Consider the following 23,707-nt stretch of genomic DNA (forward strand, 5'->3'; position numbering starts at 1 on the left):
TTTCTGCCAAAGGAGAGGGAGATGGTGAAAAATTAACTGGACTCGCTGAGGGTGAGTGGGCTGAACGCGCCCTGGTCTCTGCCCTTGCAGGAGGAAGGTTCTAGAATCAGAGCAGAATAAACAGCTGCACACAATAGCACACATGAATAGTTGCACTTTATTTCAGGGAGTCCCCCGTAGTGGCAGGAATTGGTCATTACAAACATTAGGTCACAAATGGAATATCAAGCAGTGCCACAGCGCAGTGATCTTCATGTGTCTGTGACCAGAGCAGTACTCTGGGGCAGTTCCTATGATGGTGGGTCAGGTTGGGAATAGAAACTATCCCAAACACAGCTAAAAAAAAGTGTTCCATTCTTTGAATTAACCGGCAAGGTAAGAGACAGGGGAGAAGAAGAGACCTAGACCACTTTCTGGGTCTTTGAGTGCTCCAGAAGAGCTCACATCTCACATGTGTTTCAGGTGTGGGAAGCCAGTACTTCCTCAAGAAACATCTGGATCTGAGGGGAAGTACAGCCAAATACCCAAATCTACCAGAAAGTGAGCATGCTGTGACATTAACACAGCCCAGAGCTGCCTACTGTGCCCTAAACACTGCACTGATCAGGACTGGGAATCCCTTTCCTTACATGAGGGTCTTGTACCCTCCTGTTGTGCAACACTGTTCACTTTACTTCATTTTATTTTTTGTTTAAACGTGGGGAACCATTGCAAGACTGGCAACACGCAGGGCCTCAGTGCTTCCCAGAACTCAATCCCTGCATTTTACTTGCTCAGTGCCTTCCAGGCAGGTAACTTCAGCCAGTGGCCTGTTACTGCTCCGTGGGTACAAGCTACAGTACAACAGCCAAACCCAGAAAGGGTTTGCTCAGAAAGGGCAAGAAAAACCTACAGAAAGCAGAAATTGAACCAGCAAGTCTCTTATCGAATGTCTTGAGCAAAGAGAGTGAAAATAAGGAGACTAAAGCTAACACTGACTACAGCAACAACCTTTTTAACCCACTGTTGCTTCTAAATATAAGATCTGAGGAAGTGGAAACAGCTGAAAAAACCAAGAAAGGCAGACAGAAACCTTGTGTTTGTGTCATAAATAACCACCACGCTGCTGTCCTGTCCCAGTCAGAAAGAACCACAGCTTGGTAAATGCCACAAATGATGCTTTGCCCTGTCCACAGGAGAGGAACAGCTCAAGGGCAGGGCCACCATCTATCCCAGCACTGCCGAGTCACTGAGCCCCTCCAAAAGCAGCTGAGGGGAACCAGGGCTCCAGCCAGCAAGGACAGAGCCCTCGGTCCTGCTGAGGTAGATATGGTGAGGTGCAGGGGGAGAGACCTCGGGGGCTGCAGGGTGAGTCCAGCACTCAGCCTCCTGGGTCCTTCCAGGCTATATTCATTAACTGCTGCTTTCCAACTAGGGAAGGCTCTTCCCTCCTCCTTTGATACCCCTTGCCTTTATTCTAAGCAGAGGAAAGAGAAAGAGGAGTGTCTAACTCAGATCAGAGCACATTGAGTCCATAGGTTTGGTGTGGTCCAGGCACTGGACCCACATGTTCCTGTGCTTCAGCCTCCACAGGGATCTGGCTGCCCTGGACAAAGGCACTGTTGGAAGGTCTGAAGCTCTCCCAGATGCCAGAGCAGGGCCTGTGCAAGGTTTAGGCACTTGCAGGAGCCCTGGGGACACATAAGGTATGAGAAGAGCAGCAGAGCTTCAAGCACTGCCCACACTCACAGCATCAGCCTGATTCCTCCAAAGGAACAGTTTGGCCTTACAGCACCTTCTGCATCTCCAGCACTTGCCTGGCTCAGCTGCCAGGCACAAAGCCCTCAGAGGGCACACTAGCTGCCAGTACTATGGATTCCTAAGCTGATTCCCAAAGCCAGCTAGCTAATGGTTCCTCAGCTCATCCCTGCTCCAGGCACTGCACCAAGGCTCCAGTGGGCCAGCAAAATGAACACAGGGAATAATAACCCAGTGCTTCCCAACAGTGCACCACTAAAACAGATTCCCTATGGAAATTCAGCCTATAACCCCCTGCCATACCCCTCCAGGAGTGCAGCAGTTCTCATCACACCATCTCCTGCCAGCAAACAGGACCCAAGTCCTTCCTCAGGCTGGCTCCCAGCACAGACACACCCACAAGCCCACCCTACATGAAGCCTTTGATTCCAAAGGCAATGAACGGATCCATGAGCTACTTCTCAAGCCCTACCAAATGTAGGAGGGATATTGGAAGCACAGTAGGAACTTACCCAAAACTTCACCTGCACCATACACCGTGCAACAGACCCAGAGCAACACTGCCCTGCTTCACTCTCCTTTCCCTGGTTCAGCCACTCACTGTGCCAGAAAAGAAGAAAGAATAAAAGAAACAAATCCAAACCCCACAAGTATCCTGGAAAAGTTCTTTTCCATAACACACCTCAAGCCCACAGGCCTGAGCTTCACCCACAAAGTGAACAAAGAAAAGCCAACAGTATATAAGCAGTAAGGCCTAGCTGAGGACATCAGTGTTCCCAGAGCATGTGTGACCTGAGAGCCTCTGGCTCCTGACACAAGCTTTCTGAAGAGGGAATGCTCTCCATGAGGGCCTGGAGAGGGAGGGAGAGAAAGCTACACCTGCCTTCCAGAACACAAAATGAGAGGGGGAGTCAAAAAGAATATCGGAACCAAAACAGATTCTCCCTCAAAAGAAGGGATTTCTACACAATCAAGGGGTACTGTTCCCACCAGGATGTCCTTGCTGGGAATATCCAACCAGAAGGACCAGAAACACATCTCAAAGCTCCAAACTACCCTTATGTGTACCACCTCCCGGCCGGGCCCGGGCCACAACAGCCACCTTTGCCAGGGACAGACACCATCTTCCTGCACGTTCCTTCATCCCATGGCACAAGAGAATGAAAACAGCTTTGCAGGAACATTCGCTTCTTTTTTTCTTTTTTCTTTTTTTTTTTTTTTGGTTCATTTTATGATTATTCTGTTTTTTGTTTTTTTTTTTTTTTTTTAAATACACAACGTTTCTTCTGGAAGGCAAGCTCTCCAGAACTTCAACATCCTTAAGGCGTCATGAGTTTACCAGCCAGGATCCACCGGACAGCTTCATGTGACAGAGCTCCTCCTCCCGTCTTCTCTCCCTTCTGAGCCAGGTGGCTGGACGGGCTCTAAGTGGAGTGCAGGGGGATGACGAATTTGCAGCCGAAGGGCGAGTGGTAGTTTATTCCCACTTCCTGAAAGACCTTCTGGGGAATGCCAATGTCACAGAGGTACACGCGGCCCGCGCGCTCGCCCAGGGGCAGGGGCAGGCCCAGGGCCAGCGACCACTTGGCGTCGATGCCCAGCTCCATCTCGCTGATCGGGGGGTCTATGCTGAGGACGGGGGCCCGGTTTTGGTTGGCCCAGTCCACAACTGCTTTGTACCAAGGCTGATCTCTCAAAAAGGCATTTTCGTGACAATCCAGGCAGTTGATCACTAGGTCAACGGGGGTATCTGGGAGGTCTGAAAGAAACACAAACACCGCTGAGCGCTGAGAACAAGCTGAAACCATGAACTAAGGCTCATTGGTGTCTCTCCTCTTTGCACTGAGAGCAGATTTTTGGTTTTGCCCCCAGCACCCAGTCTCGCTGCACAGTCTGGCCTTATCAGCTGTTATTGCCACCCTTCTCCAAAAATACCAACATCGATATTGAACAGCTCTTTAACACTTTGGGAACACCCACAGACTCTCAGGTACAAAATTGCATCGAGTGGTCAGCATGTGAGCAGCCCCAGTACTGCTGAGCTCACCAGTCCAGGCAGCCCAGGGAAGCAGTATTGCTCTCTTTCCATGACAAAAGGACCATTTTCTATTTCACAAGCTGAAAAATAAGGCTGTTTTTCTGGAACATGCCAACTACGTCTGCTATGGAAAGGAAGCTGGTGTTGTGCACTGCTGCCTGCCCCACCAAGCTCTGTAGCTCTCTGCATTCACCTGCTCTGTATCACATCTGCTGCATTCCCACCATCTGCTGCATTCCCCTTACCTGACAGACCACAAAGTCCTTGGTGCAAAATCATGCAACCGTTTGGGCTGGAAGGGACCTTTAAGTTCATCTCATTCCACCCCCCTGCCACACCTTCTGCTAGACCAGGTTGCTCCAAGCCCCATCCAACCTGGGACAGGGAAGCCACAGCTTCTCTGGGAAATCCATTCAAACCTTTTATAATGTTTTGTAACAGGCAAGTAGCTCTGTCAGCCCAGGACTGGCCCTAACTCCCAGGTCTGTTTCTCCCAAGTCTAAGTGAACCAGGTTGGAAAAAATGACTGGTGAAATGACACTCAGAAGCTGGCACTCACAGGAGCTCAGTTGATTCTCTGGAATACTGAAACAGGAACTCTGACAGCTGCTAGGACTAGCTCAGCAAAGCTGCCTCCTGTTTAGCAGCAGCAGCTGCGTGCTCATTCATTCACAGTTTCAACATGCTGAACAAGGTAGGCCCTTATCCTACAAGAATGGCTGCTCTCACTCAGATCAATACAGCAGCTCTTCCATGTTTGTTCCGACCAGAAACATCTGTAGCAGCACAACTGCTCCACTGTTGGGAGTGCCTGCTGTCCCTCCAGCCTCTGAGCAGCCACCCAGCCACGGCAGTGCCACTAGATGGTGCCAGGGGAGCGGGCAGGCACCAGGGAGCCACACGCCAGAGAACCCATCTGCTCCTCGGCCGCTTACCTTTGACGCTGGACACCTGCTGGCCTTGCGTCTTGCTGAAAAGGTTCAGCTCGTTGGTGATGGATTCCAGCATCTTGACAAAGTTGGGGAGGAAAAGGATGACGTGGACGTCGTGGTTGGAGAGGTGCCGCCCGCAGCTGATCCCCTGAGCCCCCTTCACGTGGGGGCCGCACAGCAGCGCTACCGTGGGCCGCTGGTGCACGTTCTTGGGGTTCAGCCTGAAACACAGACAAAAGGGACTGTTGATAAACCCAAAAGCCTCCTGCCTTCTTCCTGCACGAGGAATTTAAAAAAAAAAAAATCAAAAAAAAAAAAAAATATCAGTAAAATGCAAATTGCCAGGTGTTTTGCAAATCTTCCGACGCTGTGAAGAAGGAACCCACATCCCTGTGTGGCGCTGAGAGTAGAGAGCTGCTCCCCTTGCAGGTTCATAGAATCACAGACTGGTTTGGGTTGTAGGGACCTTTAAGATCATCTTGTTCCACCCCCCTGCCACAGGCAGGGACACCTTCCACTAGACCACGTTGCTCCAAGCCCTGTCCAACCTGGCCTTGGACACTTCCAGGGATGGAATCTGTGCCAGGGCCTCACCACCCTCACAGGGAAGAATTTCTTCTGTATATCTAACCTAAACTTCTGCTCTTTCAGTTCCTGATGAAGAGTCCCTCCCTGGCTTCCTTATAGGTCCCTTCAGATACTGGAAGGCTCCTACAGCCTTCTCTTCTCATTCCCTTCATGACTTCCTTGCACCTCCAGCTGAGAGCACAAGGTCCCAAGGTCTCTGACTGCAGAAGAAAGCTGACTATCCAGCCTTAAACACATGGGGTGAGTTTCCCCATCAGAAGAGTCACAATTAAAAAACAGAAATGATTTCTACTCCCTAAGCATTATCAACTGCACAATAAAGTTAATTTGGCCTGGAAGCCATCAGGGCTTACAGCAGGAATTTCAGCTGACAGGGACAGTGTTGCCTGTATGTCATCACTTACTGCTCTACATCAAACGATCAGGTCCTCAGAAAGTACTACTGAATAAGCAGATGGGGGTTTCAGGGTTAACTTTCATGTCAAGAGCAAGTGATTTGGAGCAGCTATCAACAACATAACGCAGGTGCAATTTCTACCCACATCAACAACCACGGAAGTGCAGGCACAGAGAAGGCTCTTCAAAGGAGTCAGAACGTTTGTTCGTGCAAAAAGCAGTAAGTGCACTCCAGACCTGCTGCAAACAGCCCTCCAAAAGAGCAGGATGCTCTCAGGTGAGGTGCAAATCCCTGAAAAGCTAATTTAGCCCTGCAAACAGCTAAGCAGCATTTTGTTTTCATGAGCTGTCTTCTGGTTTTATTGATATCATTACATTGTAGCGTGTAAAAACAACAAAGGGAAGGTTTATTTACGTGCAAACAGGAAGAGCTCATTAGATATTCTGCAGCAGCTTAATCTGCCTCAGGCAACGTCTGTGCAAAGCTCAGTTCCCTGAAAAAATTCCCAGTAAGGGGAGAGAAAAATCTCATCTCTCTCTGCTTTGAGTCAAGAGACACTCCTGGGATGCAGGAGCAAAAAAGAAGCCCTTTGGCAGCAGGCACCCAAATGCCAGTGACCTTAGAGGAAACCTCTCAGCCTTGCAGCTCACCTTTAGTGGAACAATATTTACCTGTTGGGTCCCCCGAGGAGACTTAGGGCCATCTGGCTGGCACACACTCCTGTCATCTCCAGCCTCCGCTCCAGAGTCAGCCCGTGCTTCTCTGCCACCGAGAGCAGCTTTTTGTGGAGCTCATAGGACACACTTGGAACCACCAGCCCAGAGTCTAGGGTCCAAAAAGAGGGGAGGGAGACAGAAATGGGGACAATCAGAGACAGAAACAATGAAAAAGCTTATTAGCTGTTACCAAGGGTCTGCTTCCCCCAGTATTCCAGGTTCTTCCCGAGACCATCAAACGAATCCAAATTAGTGCACCAGCCTACTCTGAGTGAAGCAGAGACAGCTAAACACAACTGCTGAGCTTAAAATAACATGCTTCCACAAAATTGAGCAAGCAATTTTAGCAACACATGCACTGAGAAGGCCTTTGTGACTTATAGATGGAATATTAAGTTTTTTTCTTAATGGTTTCCAGGCCACCAGTGCTTTAACCCACACATAAAGTGTTCCTGAGCACTGTGAAAGTCAGAAGAGAAGCTGTGAAGCAGATTTCCCATCAAAAAAAAGCTTCAATGTGCTTTGCTTCCTGACATTGGTCCCCAAAATCTCACATATCACAGCAAAACAAGTCATCCCACGTTTACTAGGCAGGCGTTCCCTGAGCTGTTCCGTGCCAGAAGGGCTGCTCCAGACACAACAGCTGGATCACAACACACTACAGCAGCAGGGAAATGATCAAAGAACAAACCCTGCAGAAATAATTCCCAGGCATCTCTGACAGCCTGGCCTAGCAAGCCAGGAAATGCTCCAGCATGTGGACCAAGGGAAAACAAACAAGAGAGGTTTTGTTAAGTGCTGAGAACAGCGCCTGAAGTAGTCAGGGATACATCCTTCCCACTCCCCGAGTAACACACACCTGAGTAACTGTTCGGGATGATTCTTTATACTTCCCTGCTCCAAGAAGGCCAAGCTGGCACTGATTACACATAAATAAACCCCACCACAGCATCTGCAAACTCTCCTGGAAACAAACACAGAAGATTACTTGCCATCAAAAGGCAGCTTGTGCCAAGGGGAGCCACAGGAATTTTTTGGTGGTTATTGAATAGCAGAAGACAAGAAAACTGGAAAGAATTACTGATGGTATTTGCAGAGAGAATGTAAAACCTGAGGAACAGGTGAGAAACAGCTGCATCACCCAGCCAGATATCACAGAGTCATGGAATGGTTTGGGTGGGAAGGGACCTTAAAGCTCATCTTATTCCACCCCTGCCACAAGCAGGGACACCTCCCACTAGACCAGGTTGCTCCAAGCCCTGTTCGACCTGGCCTTGAAAATTTCCAGGGATGGTACAGCCACAGCTTCTCCGGGCAACCTGTTCCAGGGCCTCACAGAGGAGAATTCCTTCCTAATACCCGATTTAAGCAGCATACCCTTGAATATCTTCAGCCACAGCAATGAGCCTCTTTATTCTAACTTTTCTTCAAAATAATTCTGATCTCCAACCCCTTTGCTCTGCGTTTGAGGACTTCCACTACATGGAATCAGAAGCACACCCAATTCTTCCCTTCAAGTATCCTGCAAGTTCTGGATGTCTTTAACTATCTCCCAGCTAAGGAGCAGAACAGATCAATTCCCTTCCCATATGGGATGGCCACATAGCTGGAGCACAGCTGCAGCAGGAAAAGCTCTCAGCCTCTTCTCTTCCTATCATTCCAAGCTAAGCAAGGAATCCCAGCTGAGTCCAGCTGTCAGCTTCAACTCTGGAACAGGCAGATGAGGTGCACAGGAGTCAGGCACCATGGGTCAAAAAGGTCCAGGACTCAAACTGACACCTGCTACAGCTCAGGCACAACGCCAAGTATCAGGTCAAAGCATGAACTCAATCCCTCCATCAGCTCTTCTCCATTTGCCAGTTTTCACCACCCAGCAGCCCTGGGTCACCATCACGCTCCCACCAGCCACTCCCACCTCTGAACTGCAGGTGACAGAGGCCTCCCGGGTGCTCATGGCAGCCCAACTGGGTTTGGACTGCCTGTGCTAATGGGAAAGAATCATGGCAATGTGACATGGCACAGTGAAAACACTCTGCAGCACTACGAGCTCAGAGGGGAACAGCCACAGCCCACACATCCGCTCCGGGAGGAAAGCCAACCGTTACTCGTGCGTTTGGGCTCCTCTGCAGACAGAAAACATAGCAAGAACCAGTTGTAACAAGCAAGTGCCACATTCAAATGAGAAATGCAGCATGTATTTTAATTGTGAGAAATTATGTGTACTGCCACATTCCCCCGGGTGCCCCAGTCACCAACCACTAAGCCAAGCTACGGCGGAAATGGGAGCTTTTGCACAGCTGGAGGTTTTCAGAGTCAAATCAGAGGTGCTTCTGGCAAGGTCACAGCAAAATGCTGTGGAATAGACACTGCTGAGTCCTCCTGGACTTCATTCCTGGACTCCCTGGTGAAGTCCTTGCAGACAGTGAGGGCCCAACCGTGTCGCAGCCGTTGACCTTGCACGCTAATTGCCGATGAAGTCACCTCTGCTCCCAGGCTCTCGTTCCAAGCAAGCAGGCACGTTACCAAAGCCATCCCAGACTCCTGATAGCAGCCACTGAACACTGAGAGTCATAACCATGAATAACCCTGAGCCCGTCGCTCCAGTCACGCACCTGCCCCGTGCTCACCCGCCCGCTCCGCAGTCACGCAGCCCCGGCTCTGCCCCGCTCCCATTCAGAGTTTTCCCACTTCATCTTATTTTTCAAGGCAAGATTTTGAGGGAAGATTTGGAGTGAGTGACCCAAGGTCAGGATCTCCCCAGACAGTTTAGGAGGACACATCATCTGCTGACCCCAAACGGGGAGCTCCCAAACTCTATTTTTACTCCTTCTGAGCCACCCACAAATTCCCTGCTTAAATTTTGCACAAACTCCCCAAATTAGGACAACAAAACGGATGGTCCATGTTCTGTATCGACCCAATTTAGTATGGAGCTTCTCTGTACCCATCCACATCCTTCCCTCCGCCACCAGCTTTAGTAAAACTGCATTTACCATTAGCTAGATGCCACCCAGTGCCCAGTGGGTTAATCAAAGGGGGTTACTGGGAGGCAGCATTTAGCATGCCAGTTTGTCCTAATTGCTCCCTCTCAGGAGCAGGCTGTCATGCCAAGAGAACTTCCCTTCTTTGCCCTCACGCAAGGTCCAACCAGTCAGACTGGCTTATCAAAAGCAGACTCAGGGAGTTAAATAAACTCTGGCAGAGAGCAATCAAGGAGGCGACGTGTAAACCCACAAACAATAACACTACTGCCACAAAACTGAACCCGTGCCAACTTTAATTATGTTTGGGTTGGACAGGGCATCTTTATTGTTTGCTAATGAAGGCAATAAAATAAATTAGCTCAGGCCTTTTAATATTAAATAAATGTATTTTACAGCTGCCTGGGAAAAAAAGACCTACAAGGCAGACATAAACTAAACAGTTTTGTGACATGTAGAGTCACACTGGATGGATAAAACACCCTGTGGCAGCAGAAGGACCAAGTTAACTCTCAAAATGTTAAAGAATTTGGAGTTTTTCTCCCAGACAAGCCCTGAATATCATTCTCTGATGTCCAAATGCTTCCTGAGCTTGCAGGGGCAGGGAAAAAGGAGAGGGTTGATGGTAGAGGAGCTCAGTGTTAAGGTGTTAAGTCCTATTTCTTTTCTCTTGACTATTTCCCCAGTTCTCTAGTTCTCTGCTAAAATAAATTTTCTATTTCTTGTTCTTTGCTAAAATAAATCCAGCCAAGGCACAGGAATAGATCAGATAGAACTAGACTTAGGATCTCCTGAAAGCTGTACTAACACCATTAATTCCAGTAATAAATTCCAGGTTGCAGAGTCTGACAGTTTTACACCTCGTGGTCTGTAACTCTTGTCCACGTCAGACAGATGGGACATTCATGCTGTCCTTTGCTGGTTGTAAAGCTGGAATCACCTGCCTGCAGACTCAGCAAAACACAGCTGTCGCCCCACAAACACGAATGATTTTCTCCACGACTTTAAGGTTTAGATTTCTTTTCATTAATCATCATTATTTTTAATTATGACAAATTCTGCGGGAGTTCTGGCTGACCTTCCAGCATCAGCCTCTCCCAGCATTAGTGCACAATTCACTCCAGCTGAGCAAAAAAAAAAAAACTATCAGAGGGACAAAGGGACTTTGCCCCATGAGCACTTTGTTTTTTTCCGGCGGTTGGATAAAGCAAACTTCATTTGCACTTTCCTCAAAAGATCCCAGGAACACTTCACACATTCAATATACACAAGGCAGTCATCCAGATACTGAAGAGCTAAAAGCTACAGAGAGTAGAAAAGTCAGTCAAGGACGTGGCACACCAAAGAAAAAGCCATACTGTTGGCATCACCCTCACAGGACGTGCCCAGCCTTAGTTTTGAGGTCTGATCCTGGCTCATAAGTTCTGCCTGCCCGTATTTTCTTTCTCCATCTCCTTATTGTGAAGAAAAAAGGTTGTCTGGAAGGACAGGCTTGAGGTCTGGTTAGGAGAGGACAAAAAAAGTAACGACACTTAGTCCCCTTTTTTTGAGCACAGGCCTGCTTTTACTTGACAACTTTGACAGCACCTGAGTCTAAAAAAATCACATTTATTTTCCAGAAAAGAGACGTGAGATGGAAACAGGGTATTTTCTACACTAACAGTGTTAACTAGAGGAGAACCTGCTTTGGACAAAGCCTTACCAGTACAGCAGGGAAATAATAAACACCTTACATATATGAGAACCATGAGGACAGCCTGGCATGCTGGAGATTGCCCTGTATGGAGTCACTGATGATGAACTGGGACACTCCACCCTTCTGCAAACTCCTTTGAGCTACAACATTCCTGCAGCATGTTGGCTTTGCTAACAGACCCAATCCCAAAACACAGTGGTGTTCAAACACAGGTTGTTTTAGTGCCAACAGAAGGAACAGAGACAGACCTAAGCCAAACATGCATTTAAATTCTCCATCTGGACAGCTCTGGAAGTAGAAAAAGACAGCTCACACCTCCTGCAAGTATTGGCCTTTCCAGGGAGGTAGTTTTTGTTAAACACTTCCCAGTAAACAGATGGATCAACAGCATCTAAAAGAGTCAAGACTACTGGTGTATTTAGGAGGGATTCACATGTGGAGCCCCAGGGAGGGACTCAGCTCATGCATGATCCAAGACCTGGTAAGCCACATTAGCTTCAGGTTTTCCCTTTTGGCTGGAAAATATTCCCTGCTTACTTCTAAAACACATGGTTGTGCCTTACTTGACAGCCTGGCTCCACAAAATCAGCTCTCAGAAAAGCATCCTGGTGGACTGAAGCGTTTATCCTATACACACCAACTTATTTGAGTCAGTAATAAAACCCCAGGCTGGAAGCCCTGCAGATGAGTCTTTTGGGAAACTGACCTCAGCAGTTTGTTCTTCCCTCTGCACCATCCTGGTTACTTCCTAGCTCTATGGCATAAAGAAAGCACACAGGGATTCACAGACTTCTTCCTGTCCCACAGTGATAAGAGCTGGATATTAACTCCCTGTCAATCTACAGCAGCAGTGTTTGTGCTGTTACAGCAGACAGAGAATCACTGTCTAAGTCAGGGCTCTATTAACACAATCATTTTTCAGATTGGCCTAGGGTAAAAAAAATGACAAAGCAGTTCTTTCTTCTATAACTAGGAAGTGTTTTTTGCAAGCAGAGCTTCCCTTAGGAAACCAGAAAAAATTCTGCAGGGAGAATTCCTGCCATAGACATATCCAAAATAAACGCTTTTGGAGCTCTTGGCACTCATCTAATTTCAGCAGCTGCTCTTTGAGCCACTAAGAGGCAGGCTACCTACAGCTCAGCATCCTCCTCCCAGCTGCTAAACAAAGAAATTGGGATTACTTTTTTTCCAGGAGACAGTCCCTCATTACTCCAGGCAGACTGTCCCTCTGAGGGTTGCCTTGCTACAAAAAGCACTCGACTGACTGCCAGAAACAGCAGGCACGTTACCACTGTTTACAAGAGCTTTTGCTTAGATGGCCATCAGTATTCCCTAAGCAAAAGTAAACTTCCTCAGTGGACACAAAGGAAGTCATCCTCTGTGGGAAAAATATCCCGAGACACAGCACTGGGACACTTCTATCACCATTCACGGGACTGTGAACGTGCTCAGCTCAGCGCAGGCGACAGGTCACTGCCTGTCGTGTGACAGGCCAGCTTTTCTTCCAAACAAATCCAGAATTCTAGAGGGGAGACTAACCAGCCAACAGTAGCTAATGAGGTCGGTGAGACCCTGCAATGACCAAGTGGAGTCGCTGACCACCCTCCCTGGGCAGCCCTGCCAAGAGCAAAACAAGACACTTCTCCTTTCACTGGGCTGCTCCCCTCAGCACGCTGCAGACGGGCAGCCAGGAGTTCCAGAGGAAAGGATGACGGAGTTCAGCAAAGAGGATTTAGTTTTTATCCCTCAATTTACTTACTGCTGCCTATTGTATGGTGGTTTTCCTCTCAGGAATTCTGCTGCTAGAATCCCGTATCAGCCATTCTGCTCAGATTGGCTGCCAACAGTGGCTTAGCTTTTGTTTCGGACTAGACACCTACAGAGGCCCTGTCTCCTCTCAAACAAGTCAGCTGGAAGATGGATTGACAAGTAGGAAATGTTAAAAAAAAAAAACCAAAAAAACCCACCAAATAAATAGGAAATCACATACAAAATTAAGAGGTACTTATTCACACAGCACATGACACAGCAGGTCATTGCTGCAGCTTCTTGCAACAGAGAGGTGCTGAAAGCTTGCAGAGATTTAAAAAGTAAGAGGTTAAATTAAGCAGGAAAAAAGCCCTTAATACTGAACTCTCCCTGCTGCCTCAGGAAGTATTAGAATTGTGGAAGACAAAGCAGTAGGGAAAAGTGTCACTGCATGTTTCTTTCCCTTTTCCTTAAGGATCCTTGGAAACACAACACTGAGTTGGACAGTTCTGTTAGGACCCACTATGTTTTCCTCTCACTCGAGACCAGAATGGAGCAATAGGAAGAGAGATGACACAAATGGAAAACTAGGATACTGCTATATACCAGAACCATTAAAAAGGCATACTTTCTAAAATTGAAAAGCAGCAAATCATCACAAATCCATCAGCTTCCTTCCCTGAAGCGTTTCACACCCCAGATGGAGTTTCTGGGCAGGGAAAGAATGACAGACCAAGGGCCTCCTCACACTTCTGCTCAGACCACCAGGATATCAGCTGGTTTGTGAATCTGCAAAAAGATCTGAAATTTGATATTATTTTGATGTGGAAAAGAAACGTTCCTGGAATGCCAACTTTCCTTTACCTCCTACATTTTGCAAGCTAAAAACCAAAGGCAAGACATCCCAATTAGGTTTAAGCTACCAGGAATTTGGAGCTAAATGTGGCACAAAGCACATCTGCTACACTTGATAGCTTGTGTGTGGATAGAAATAAAAAGATTTGTCATAGTAAAATCTATTCACATTCATAAGTGAAATTACCATTATCCGGTGTTTGGCCAAAAAAATTCTACTGAATATGAAATAAGAACTCTCACTTTCCCCAGAGCCAAGGATTAGGAGCTGATTAATCATTCCCTACATTTTGACTGAGGAGTACTGCTCACTGACCCACCCCACTTCCTTCTCCTCCATCCAAGAGCTGACTTGGTGGTAGCAAGGACCAGAAATCGGAGTTGCAGGAAAACATCTGCACAGCAGCTGGCACCAGTGAGTCAAACTAATTTCCCCCGATGATACACTGGAATATTTTGACTCAAGCACCTGCCCAGAAGGTCTTCTTTCCTTTTACAACAAAGACCAGCCTTCCAGGGCTCAATCTTTCATACAGCAGCAGTGGACAGTAAGTGGGGGTGGAGACCCCACATAAAAAGCCTTTTGTACAAAGAATGTTTGGAATTATGGATGGGAACAGCCAGAACTGTTTCTGGAACTGTATTTAAAACTATGCAGAAAGTCAGAAGTATGACCCAAGGAGTATCAGAAGCACATGAAATCTCCTGCCTTTCAACATGAAAGCACAAGGCCTGAGATCATCCCTCTGTCCCTCTCTAGAGCCAGCAGTCGAGTCCATGGTGGTTCACCAGGCTACTGAAGTCAAAGCAAGGATTTGAACACCTCTCATACAGTTCCCACTCCTGTTATCCAACCATCACTTTCGTTCCCTACTGTAAAAACACTTACCTTGCTGCCCTACCTGGGTATTTGTTACCTCAGAAATATTGCAAATAAAGGCTGTATGTAGGTACACAAATCCAACCTTACGTGAACAAATGCCCTTGCTTGTACCGCATTAAGCTGACAGACACCCCTTGGAGAAAAAAAATCCACCCTGTGTGTCCCAAAAAAGCAGGAGTTTGGGTCCTTATCAGTAAGGGACGTGGCATACCCGTGCAGAATTCTTTGTTAGCGTTCTGAGGTACCACAATCCTTCTGTAGACTATGGGCTCCGATTCCAAGATGTTCTCGTCGTGCCGATAGCGAGCTGGTTTCTCGCTGGGGGTGCCCCGGGAACGGGTGCCACTCCTCCTCTCATAAGTTTCAATCTCTTCAAACACAGCTGCCTTGTCAAAAAGGGCCAGGTTCCCTTCGAAATCAAAATCAGTGTCTGGGATTTCGTCGATGTCGTCCCCAAAGCACTCGTCGTCCTTGCTCTTCATCTGCCCGTTCTTCAGGCCGCTCTTCTTCGGAGTCACTTGGTTCGGATGACGGCTACTGGATGACCCTGGACAAAAAGAAAAGCAGGTTGTAAGTGTGTCACAAATAGAAAAAGCCACTTTCTCAGCAAATTTTGTGAGAGAGGGGAGCTAAAGCTTACAGTCCCCGCCCTCAAGGGATACTCACTCCCACAAGAAGCCGTCGACCTCATCCCTGGCATTATTCATGCTCAGCTAAGCCAGTGGAAAACAGAACAAGAGCATCAGGAAAGGAACTTTCAGGGACTTTCTACCAGCAAGGTTAGAAAAAAAAAGCTTCACCACAGTAGCAGAAGTGTTTCTCCATGTTCTATTTAATCCCAGGCAGTATCACATAGGTGGCAAGATAATAAACTAACCGTAATCTACGAGTTTTCCTCTTATACTGAGCTCATGTTAATCTAGGTGTGTGGCCCAAGATCTTCCTTGGAATGTCTCTCAACTTCAGAAACTAGTGTGTTTTATTTCACATTAATGATCTCTAAGGGAGAACTTCAAACTGAGAATATAAAGCATCTCTTTTTCCTCACCTTTGCTATCATTTCTGAATTACATAGTCCATTCCCTCATTTCTGTTTTGTTATCCTACTTATTCATCACCTTTCATGTTGAGGTACACTTCTTTCCAACCACAAGTCATTGGGAAAGCCCAAATTCTCTGGAGTGAGACTGATGAAAGTCTCCTGGTTACGGCTGGAGATCGACTGATAGAAATATGCAATTACGAGGTCAACATATCCCTTTACTTGCTTATTTCTTACATCATTGTTCAGGTCTAGACAATATTAATCTGTTTGTCATTCCTAGTGTTAAATTTCCAATTACTACAAAATATTTCAGGCCAATTCCTGCAATTACAGGAATCACCAACAGTGTCCAACAGATGGAGTAAGCTATCAAGCCAAAACTGCTTACTCTACTAAAATATTTCCAGTTGTTTAACATAATTACTTTTGTGAGGGATTTATACAAGTGAGTGTGAGAGAATCCATTTGACAACACAGAAACAAACAATTTTAAGTCATCTAAGGAGACTTAGAAAACATCCCAAAAGATCTGCAATGCAACAGGCACAAACTCCACAAGCAATCTTCAAGTTACCTGTCTCCTTTCTAGGTGCAGACAAGTCCAGCTTAACCACGTCTAACTTATGTCATGCTGAAAGATGACTTGCTAAGGATACGCACTTTTATTCCCAGCTAGGAATGCTTTGCCTCAACAAGGGATTTTTCCTGTATTTTAGACAGTGTGTGACTTGATTTTTCTAGAGAACTGTTACAGTGACTAACCTGAAAGCTTTTTCCAGACCCCACAGCAAGACCCCAAATCTTCAAGGCTTTGCAGTCAGCCATCATTCCTCGTAAAGAAAAATACCCAAAACACCCTTCTTCAGGGAGGAGAGACTACAATACACCTTTTGTCACTGAAGGACAGACAGCAGAATTCTAGAATTGCTGGTAACAAAACATGATCTAGGAGAGGGGAAAGGGTAAGGTTTTCTGGCAAGTAGAATTCCAGTAGGCACACTGCAACCACTCATTTACATGCACAGTTTTGAAAGATTTTCAATAACAACTTCCCATCTGTCCTAGAAAAAGAGTTCCCAAACCAAAAGTAACACATAAACCACTCCAAAGCTGGACACAACTTGGTATTGGAGCTATAAACTGACACTGCTGACGACAGAATCACATCCGCTGCTGCCGCTATGAAGAATGAAAACGAGAAATGAAAACACAGCAGAACAAGTTCCCTCAAAACTCAGAAACTGCAGGTCAAAGCAATAGCCAAGGGACTCTAGAATAAGCCAGAGCCTGCAATGCCACAAGGGCAAAATATGACTGCTTCTTGTGTCAGTGTCAAGTGTTAGGGCAACACAGGTTGATCCTGTTACACTCCTCGCCAGATTCCTCTGCAGACAACTCCACGCTCCCCTCAGCTGACCTGGAAAGCACAATGTGGGGACAGGAGCAGCTGATGTTAGCACTGTGTAAATGCCAGTGGAATAAAGGGCTGCACCAGCAAGGCTGGGAGAACAATGGCTGGAAAGCTCCCTGGACTCCCCTGCAGCCACAGTGAATGGGAGCCAAGAGCATACCACATCAAAACATGCTGGCTTTGTGGTGGGCAGCTCCCTAATCCACACCGATGGATGCCAGCTCTGGAATACTGCCGATCCACACAGCCAGATGGCTTTTTACTGACTGCCTTACAATATCCTACCAGAAGTTGCACAGAACGTGGCAGGGGCCTCCAACAAGCTGTGACCACAGTAAGAGTCGTCTTCTTAAAGCATCATCTTTTAGGCGGGAAAATCAGGCACCTGGTTGCACTCAGGGAAAAGAAAAGAGCCAGGAAAAAGGGCAAGGGGAGGAAAGGGAAAAGTCAGGCTACAGAAAGCCAGATCTCCTAGTCCTGCTCCTTTCAGATCACAGCTTCCAGAGCCTCTGCCCTGAATGAAGCTTATTAAGGAGAGCAGCACACGGCTCCACAGCAAGCTGGCAGCTCTGCACCACACAGAAAAGCACCTCCCTCAAAAGATAAACAATCCTTCCTGGGCTTTTTTTGTTTCTGAGGAAAAAAAAAAAAACACAACCTTTTCAAGTATAGCACACAAGCAAATGTAAAGTCTCCAGCAAGCTGGCTGTGTTCCTGCAGGATCCCTGAGGGAGCTCTTCCCGCCAGCCCTGGCACAACGAGCCTGGTGCCAGCACGGCACCAGAGCCATTGTTGGGAAATCTGCGTTGGCATTTGTTGTTTATTGATTCCTGTCACACAAGTACTCCAAAGGGGGAATTCTGTCCCTGGCTCGGCACGCTAAAGGCCAACAAGAGGTCAACTTTCAGCTGTATTAAGCCCTGTATGACTGAAGTTCTGCATGACACGTCAGCCCATTCTTCCCCAGAAACCTGCACCCACAATCTCCACAAAGCCAGGGCCATTCCCACCCCCCTCCCAACACTCGTGCATCATTCACCCTACTCTCCAAATACACACATTTTAGAGGGCAAGAGATCATTTCTCTACCTCCTTTATTCCAAAAGGAATACAAGCTAACAATCTACAGCTGGGACCTTGCTCAACTTGTTTCAAAGTCTGTAAAAGAAAACGTGACCTGTCGTTGTGCTTCTGCAAACCCAACACAAGGTATCTGTGGGCTGAAGCACTCTCTGCTCCCCCCGGACACCCTGGAAGGGGTGAAAATAATCCAGCTGTTGGTGGGGGAGAAAGACTTCCAGAGGTCTAGGAACTTCTCCATAAAAATACAGCCTTTGACCTCTTTAACTCACCCACCCCACCTCGGTTTTGTTTCTTTTCTAAATACAAGGGGGAAGGGGGGGAAAATGAAGTCATGGAAATACACTGGATACACACTGATGCTTCAACAATTAAGTCATGGAAATATGCTTGATATATACTGACATTTCAATAACTGGATGATGAAGATCTGGAAAGCAGGATATCTCAGGGGGCTTCGATAAAAAAATTAAAAAACCCAGTTTGGGCCCAATTTTGAAGATTTTATCAAGAGAAACAAGAATAAAAGATGTTTGACTTTGGGATCATCCTCATTAATTTGTATTTTTAACAGCACAGTAAAAAAAAAAATCTGTAATTATGTATAGGGTGATGTTGTAATAGGTTATGGGTATACAGGCTTTAAATAGAATAGCTTGATAGTTTGTTTCCACTTCCTTTTAAAGAAAAAGAAGAGCCTGGAAACAGTGCGATTTTCAAACAGGAAAGACAGCAAGAATGGGGAAATCTTTGAATTAGCATTTTTTTATGTATGTACAAATATATTCTATCTCAGAATAATACACAGGGTGAGTCAGGGAAAACTTCCAGCCCCGTTTGCAAAGTTCTTGCTGAAGGAGGGAAGATGCTGCAGCAGTAACTCAGGCTGGCAATAAGGAAAGCAGCAGGATAACACACATACTCACAGGAATTGTGCCTGCGACGGAAGCCTTTGGATTGGGTCAGTGCTTCCAGGTGTCGATCCATGTAGCTCTTGGAGCACTGCTGCTGTGGAGAGATGATAATATCCTGATTCTTCATGTCTGTTCTCCTCGGGATATTCTGTGGAGCACTGCTGGAGATGGGCTTCTTTAACACTTTCCCGGTGCCGTTCTGACTGGGCCCCACCTGGCACCCAACCCCAGGGATGCCTGTTTCCATCTGCTGCAGATCCCCACATTTTCTGCTGTCCCCTGGCCCTGGGATCTCCAGAATCTTCAGCTCAGTAATGTCACCTGCCCTAAAAACAGGACAAGAAAACCAGACGTTCAGGAATTTAGCACTCCAGGTACCTTTGCAAAAAAAAAACAAACTCCCAAAGAAAAACATCCAGCATTGTATGGTGGGATTGTTCTGATGCCATTATCGATAGAAACAAGGGAATAAAAGGATTTTAATACTGAAACACACAGGATATTTCCACAGACATCAAAATACTAAACTAAAATAACAAATAACCATTTCAATACTTCTATACTGCATCTGGATTTTGTTTGAAAGGTTCTGTTCTCAGCTGAAACAGGAATCAGTCAAGCAAAAACTGGAAGCAACTAGCCCAGACCTCTGCAAAAATTTGCATTAATTTAACAGTTTCTAGATAATTAATTACTCTCAGCCTTGAGGCTTCTATTACTTTTAATCCATTTCTACAGAATGCCACCTTTAGATTAGTGCAGTTCATGCTCAGATAAAGATGGTGCTTCCCATTTCCACAGAAAAATATTATAAAGAAAACTTATCTAGCACTGGGCACAAGCCAAAAGGAAACAAAGAAGTGATTATAAAGACCTCCATTTGCATTGATTGCAAGAAATACATCAGAAATTCTAGCTCTAACTTAGTATTTACCCAAGTGAGATATAAAAATAGACAGACTTCCACACATCCCCTGGAAGGATGTAGTTATTGCTTTTCCCCCACTCTCTCTTCAAAACCCAAGGAAAAAAAGTATTGACTTTGCGGAATTAATCTTATTGAAGTCAGTGACTCAGAGTCTTAACTAAACATTCCAGGGAACAGGAAAACGTCCAGCGATGAGTGACTCTTATTTATGCCTTTTAAGCACAGTGTTACCAGGAACTGGTGGGAAAGAACTGCTGAGGGCAAAGCTTTAAGAAGCATGTCATCCTCCTCAGTTACCCAAAACCTTAACAACAGAAAGAACACACACAATAATAAAGAAAGGTATATATATATATATATACACACAGAGTCTCACCCACAAATAACCTCCAAGCCTGAGCTACCCACTCCAGAATGGGAGCCAGGAACACAAACTAACACAAACCTGGGAGGCACTCAGTAGCAGTAAGGAAATTTAGGGCAAAAGAGGTCATTTCTAGGGGGAAAAAAACAAACCCAAAACATCCAAACCACAACAGACTTTGCCTGGAAAAAGGCAGGGGGGGGGAAAGAAACAGACACTAACCTGAAGGTGACTTCTGGCACGAGGCATTTGACCCCGTTATGGAAGGGCCGTGTCAGGGAAATGGTCTGGCTGACCTGATCCACAGCCGACACTCTTCCTTGGTAGACTCCCAAGCTTTCTCCACAGTTAATTGACACAATGCTCCCAAGCCAGTCTGTAGCCATATTTCTGGCACACAGCTGCTGTAAAGAGACACAGACCAGCCTGTAAGAAGAGGCAGAAAAGTGACAGCCTGAATTAGCATCAGCCGCATCCCCCGGCCCGTAACCCCGGCTCCCACCCAGACTCCAGCTCTGCCAGCTTTTCCTTCCTTTGCAGGGAGGAAACAGCATCCCTGTGGACACCAACGATCCCAGGGAGAGGGAAGATCCCTGGAGGGGCCTTGTGACGATAACACAGATGTCTGACTAACTGATTTCAGGATTTACAGATTCCAAGAGTATTTAGTCCTGCCTGTGGCCATTCTCCCAGTGAGCTCAAACAGGGAATTTATCTTCACTTCCCTGTTTAAAATTTTGGCATATGAACGTTGGGGCAGAACAGCTTCTGTGAACAATCACAGTGAGATAATTGATCTCTGCACGTGCAAGTGAAAACCAAAACCCTTAAGGGAACAGAGAGACACAGAATGAGGGAAAATCCCAAACACTGGAGTCCAGGACAAAAGTCTCCACGCTCTGTAGAGCCTGGATTATTAGTAGCACTGCCACAATTAAATAAATGAGAGGGGGAAAAAAAAAAAAAAAAAGTTGCTCTGCTTTCCAGCACCAGAATCAGGGACAAAAACATCAAATTTGTTTAGTCAGATGTGCAGCCCCAACACACCTGGAAGCAGCTAAACACATCCTTTGATCTGAGATTTCCTCAGAACACAGGGAGGTGACAGGCTCACTAGCATCACCAGAGAGCACGAGAGATGACAAGCTCCTAAATGTATAGATTTGCCTTTCATGCTGTAATCAAAGAGGGAGAATATGCTTGATATTTACTCTAAGAAACACAGCAGATAACCCACGGAGATCAACATCAACATACAAATCACATTCCTGGGAGAGGCATTTGAATTCTCTTCAAGCCTTTCCTGTGCTGAGCTTCTTGGAAAAAAGATGCAAGGAAAACAAAAATCCCTGGATGCATAAAAAAATTGGACTTCTCCCAACTTTCACAGGACTGAAAACAGGGGATGCTTCAAAGGGCAGAAAACACTGAATTTGGTCACTAAGCCATAAATTCATCAGGACCAGCCTCCTTTCCTTCCTGTTCTGTGTATTTATATTAACCCATGATGACAGTGTCTGCATCCCAAGGTGATGGTTGATAAAAAGCACTCTCAAAACAGATAACACATCCCTGAGAACCTGCAGCAAAACTAAAATTTCATTTCCTCTCCTGTTTTTTTTTTTTTTTAATGTTCCTTAGGAAATAAGGGAAACAGTTCAGCACATGTCATCACTTTACACAGATCCTTTCTAAAAATAAGACCCTCCTTTTAGCAAAAAAAAAAAAAAATCTATGTTTGAGTGCAAATATAAACTAAACTATTGCAGAGCTGGATGGGGGTGGGCTGCCCTGATCCCCATAGGAAAATACAGAGTTCCCCATAGGTAAACAGAGAGTAAACAAAGGGTTCCCCATAGGTAAACACAAAGGCCCCCCCAAAAGTAAACACGAGCCCTCCCCCCCACAGGCTAACACGGGGCCCCCACAGATAAGCAGAGGGGCCCCCAGAGCCGAGCACAGGCGCCCTGTAGGCCTCCCGCCCCCTTGGCTGCCCCGGCCCAGCCTCCCCACCACGGCCCGAGCAGGCCGGCCAGGCCCTGGCACCACAGCCGCGCCTCACGAGGCCCAGCCCTCTCGGAAGGCCCCGTCCCACCCCAGCCCGCCCCCGCCGAACCCCCTGGCGTGCCGGGCCGAGGTGTCCGTCCCGCTGCCGCCCCCCGTTCCCCCTCACCCTCCGTCGCCGCTCCCGCCTCACAGCGGCCCCTCCGCCTCGGCGACGCTCGGCCTGACGCCACTTCCGGCACCGCCCCGCTCGCGCGGCGCTCTGGCCGCCGGCGGGACCATAGAGAGGAGCGGGGCCGCCGCGCCGGGCGCATGCGCAGTGTCCGCGCTCCCGCGGCGCGGTCGAGCTGTACTGAGTCCTTTGCCACCTCCGTCACCTCCGTCACCTCCGTCACCTCTGTCACCTCTGTCACACGCCCGCCGTCTCCGTCCCGCCTCCACATGCCCCGCTGACACCGTTGTCACGCATCCCCCCGCCCCTCCATGGCTGTCGGCATGTCCCCACCACCTCCATCGCACCTCAGTCGCCTCTGTGAGCTGTCACCGCTCCATCGCAGCTGTCACATGTCCGCTGTCCCACCCTCATCACGCCCTTCACATCTGTGTTGCTGCTGCTGCTGCATGTCCTCTGTCGTGTCTCCATCACTGCTGCCAAATGTTTTCCATCACCTCTGTCACACCTCCATCCCTCCATCACACCCTTATCCCCTCTGTCACCTTTCCATCCCCTCCATCACACCTCCATCCCCTCTGCCACCTTTCCATCCTCTCTGTCACCTTTCCATCCCCTCCATCACACCTCCGTCCCCTCTGCCACCTTTCCATCCCCTCTGTCACCTTTCCATCCCCTCTGTCACTTTTCCATCCCCTCCATCACACCTCCATCCCCTCTGCCACCTTTCCATCCTCTCTGTCACCTTTCCATCCCCTCCATCACACCTCCGTCCCCTCTGCCACATCTCCATCCCCTCTGCCACCTTTCCATCCCCTCTGTCACTTTTCCATCCCCTCCATCACACCTCCATCCCCTCTGTCACCTTTCCATCCCCTCCATTCCCTCTATCACCTCCATCATCTCCATCCCCTTCATCCCCTCCCTCACACCTGAATCACCTCTGCCACACCTCCATTCCACCTCCATCGTCTTCATCCCCTCCGCCCCTTCCATCACACCTCCATTCCCTCCATCCCCTCCCTCGGGCTCACCAGCAGAGATACAGACACATTCATCTCCCACTCTCTCCTCGGCTCCATCAGCACCAGCTTTCCCCACTCCACAGCTGGAGGCTGTTTTGCTCATTACTGGGAGGAAGGAGCGGGTGGAGTGCTGGATCCGTGTGCCGGTGGCTAAACACAGGCTGGGCCGGGGACACTAATTAAGAACAAAAT

At 47.5% G+C, this 23,707-nt stretch overlaps 1 protein-coding gene across 4 annotated transcripts; it reads right to left on the reverse strand.

Annotated features, from left to right (window-relative positions):
* Positions 1 to 134: 134 nt before the first annotated feature.
* Positions 135 to 23,543, reverse strand: EDC3 (enhancer of mRNA decapping 3). Of its 4 annotated transcripts, none has more exons than XM_032700410.1 (7): positions 23,525 to 23,543; positions 20,537 to 20,740; positions 19,035 to 19,348; positions 14,784 to 15,119; positions 6,364 to 6,517; positions 4,711 to 4,928; positions 135 to 3,496 (listed from the first exon to the last, which is right to left on the reverse strand). In XM_032700410.1, the coding sequence occupies exons 2-7, from the start codon at positions 20,698 to 20,700 to the stop codon at positions 3,162 to 3,164; spliced, it is 1,521 nt and encodes a 506-aa protein (XP_032556301.1). In that variant the 5' UTR covers positions 20,701 to 20,740; positions 23,525 to 23,543; the 3' UTR covers positions 135 to 3,161. The 4 variants fall into 4 exon arrangements, with proteins under 4 accessions (XP_032556301.1, XP_032556303.1, XP_032556302.1 ...); XM_032700412.1 differs by lacking the exon at positions 23,525 to 23,543 and adding an exon at positions 22,488 to 22,579 and having other exon boundaries at positions 20,537 to 20,718; XM_032700411.1 differs by lacking the exon at positions 23,525 to 23,543 and adding an exon at positions 22,488 to 22,560.
* Between the last annotated feature and the right edge of the window lie 164 nt (positions 23,544 to 23,707).

This window comes from Chiroxiphia lanceolata, chromosome 12, assembly GCF_009829145.1.
Source record: "Chiroxiphia lanceolata isolate bChiLan1 chromosome 12, bChiLan1.pri, whole genome shotgun sequence".
NCBI classification, from domain to species: Eukaryota; Metazoa; Chordata; class Aves; order Passeriformes; family Pipridae; genus Chiroxiphia; species Chiroxiphia lanceolata.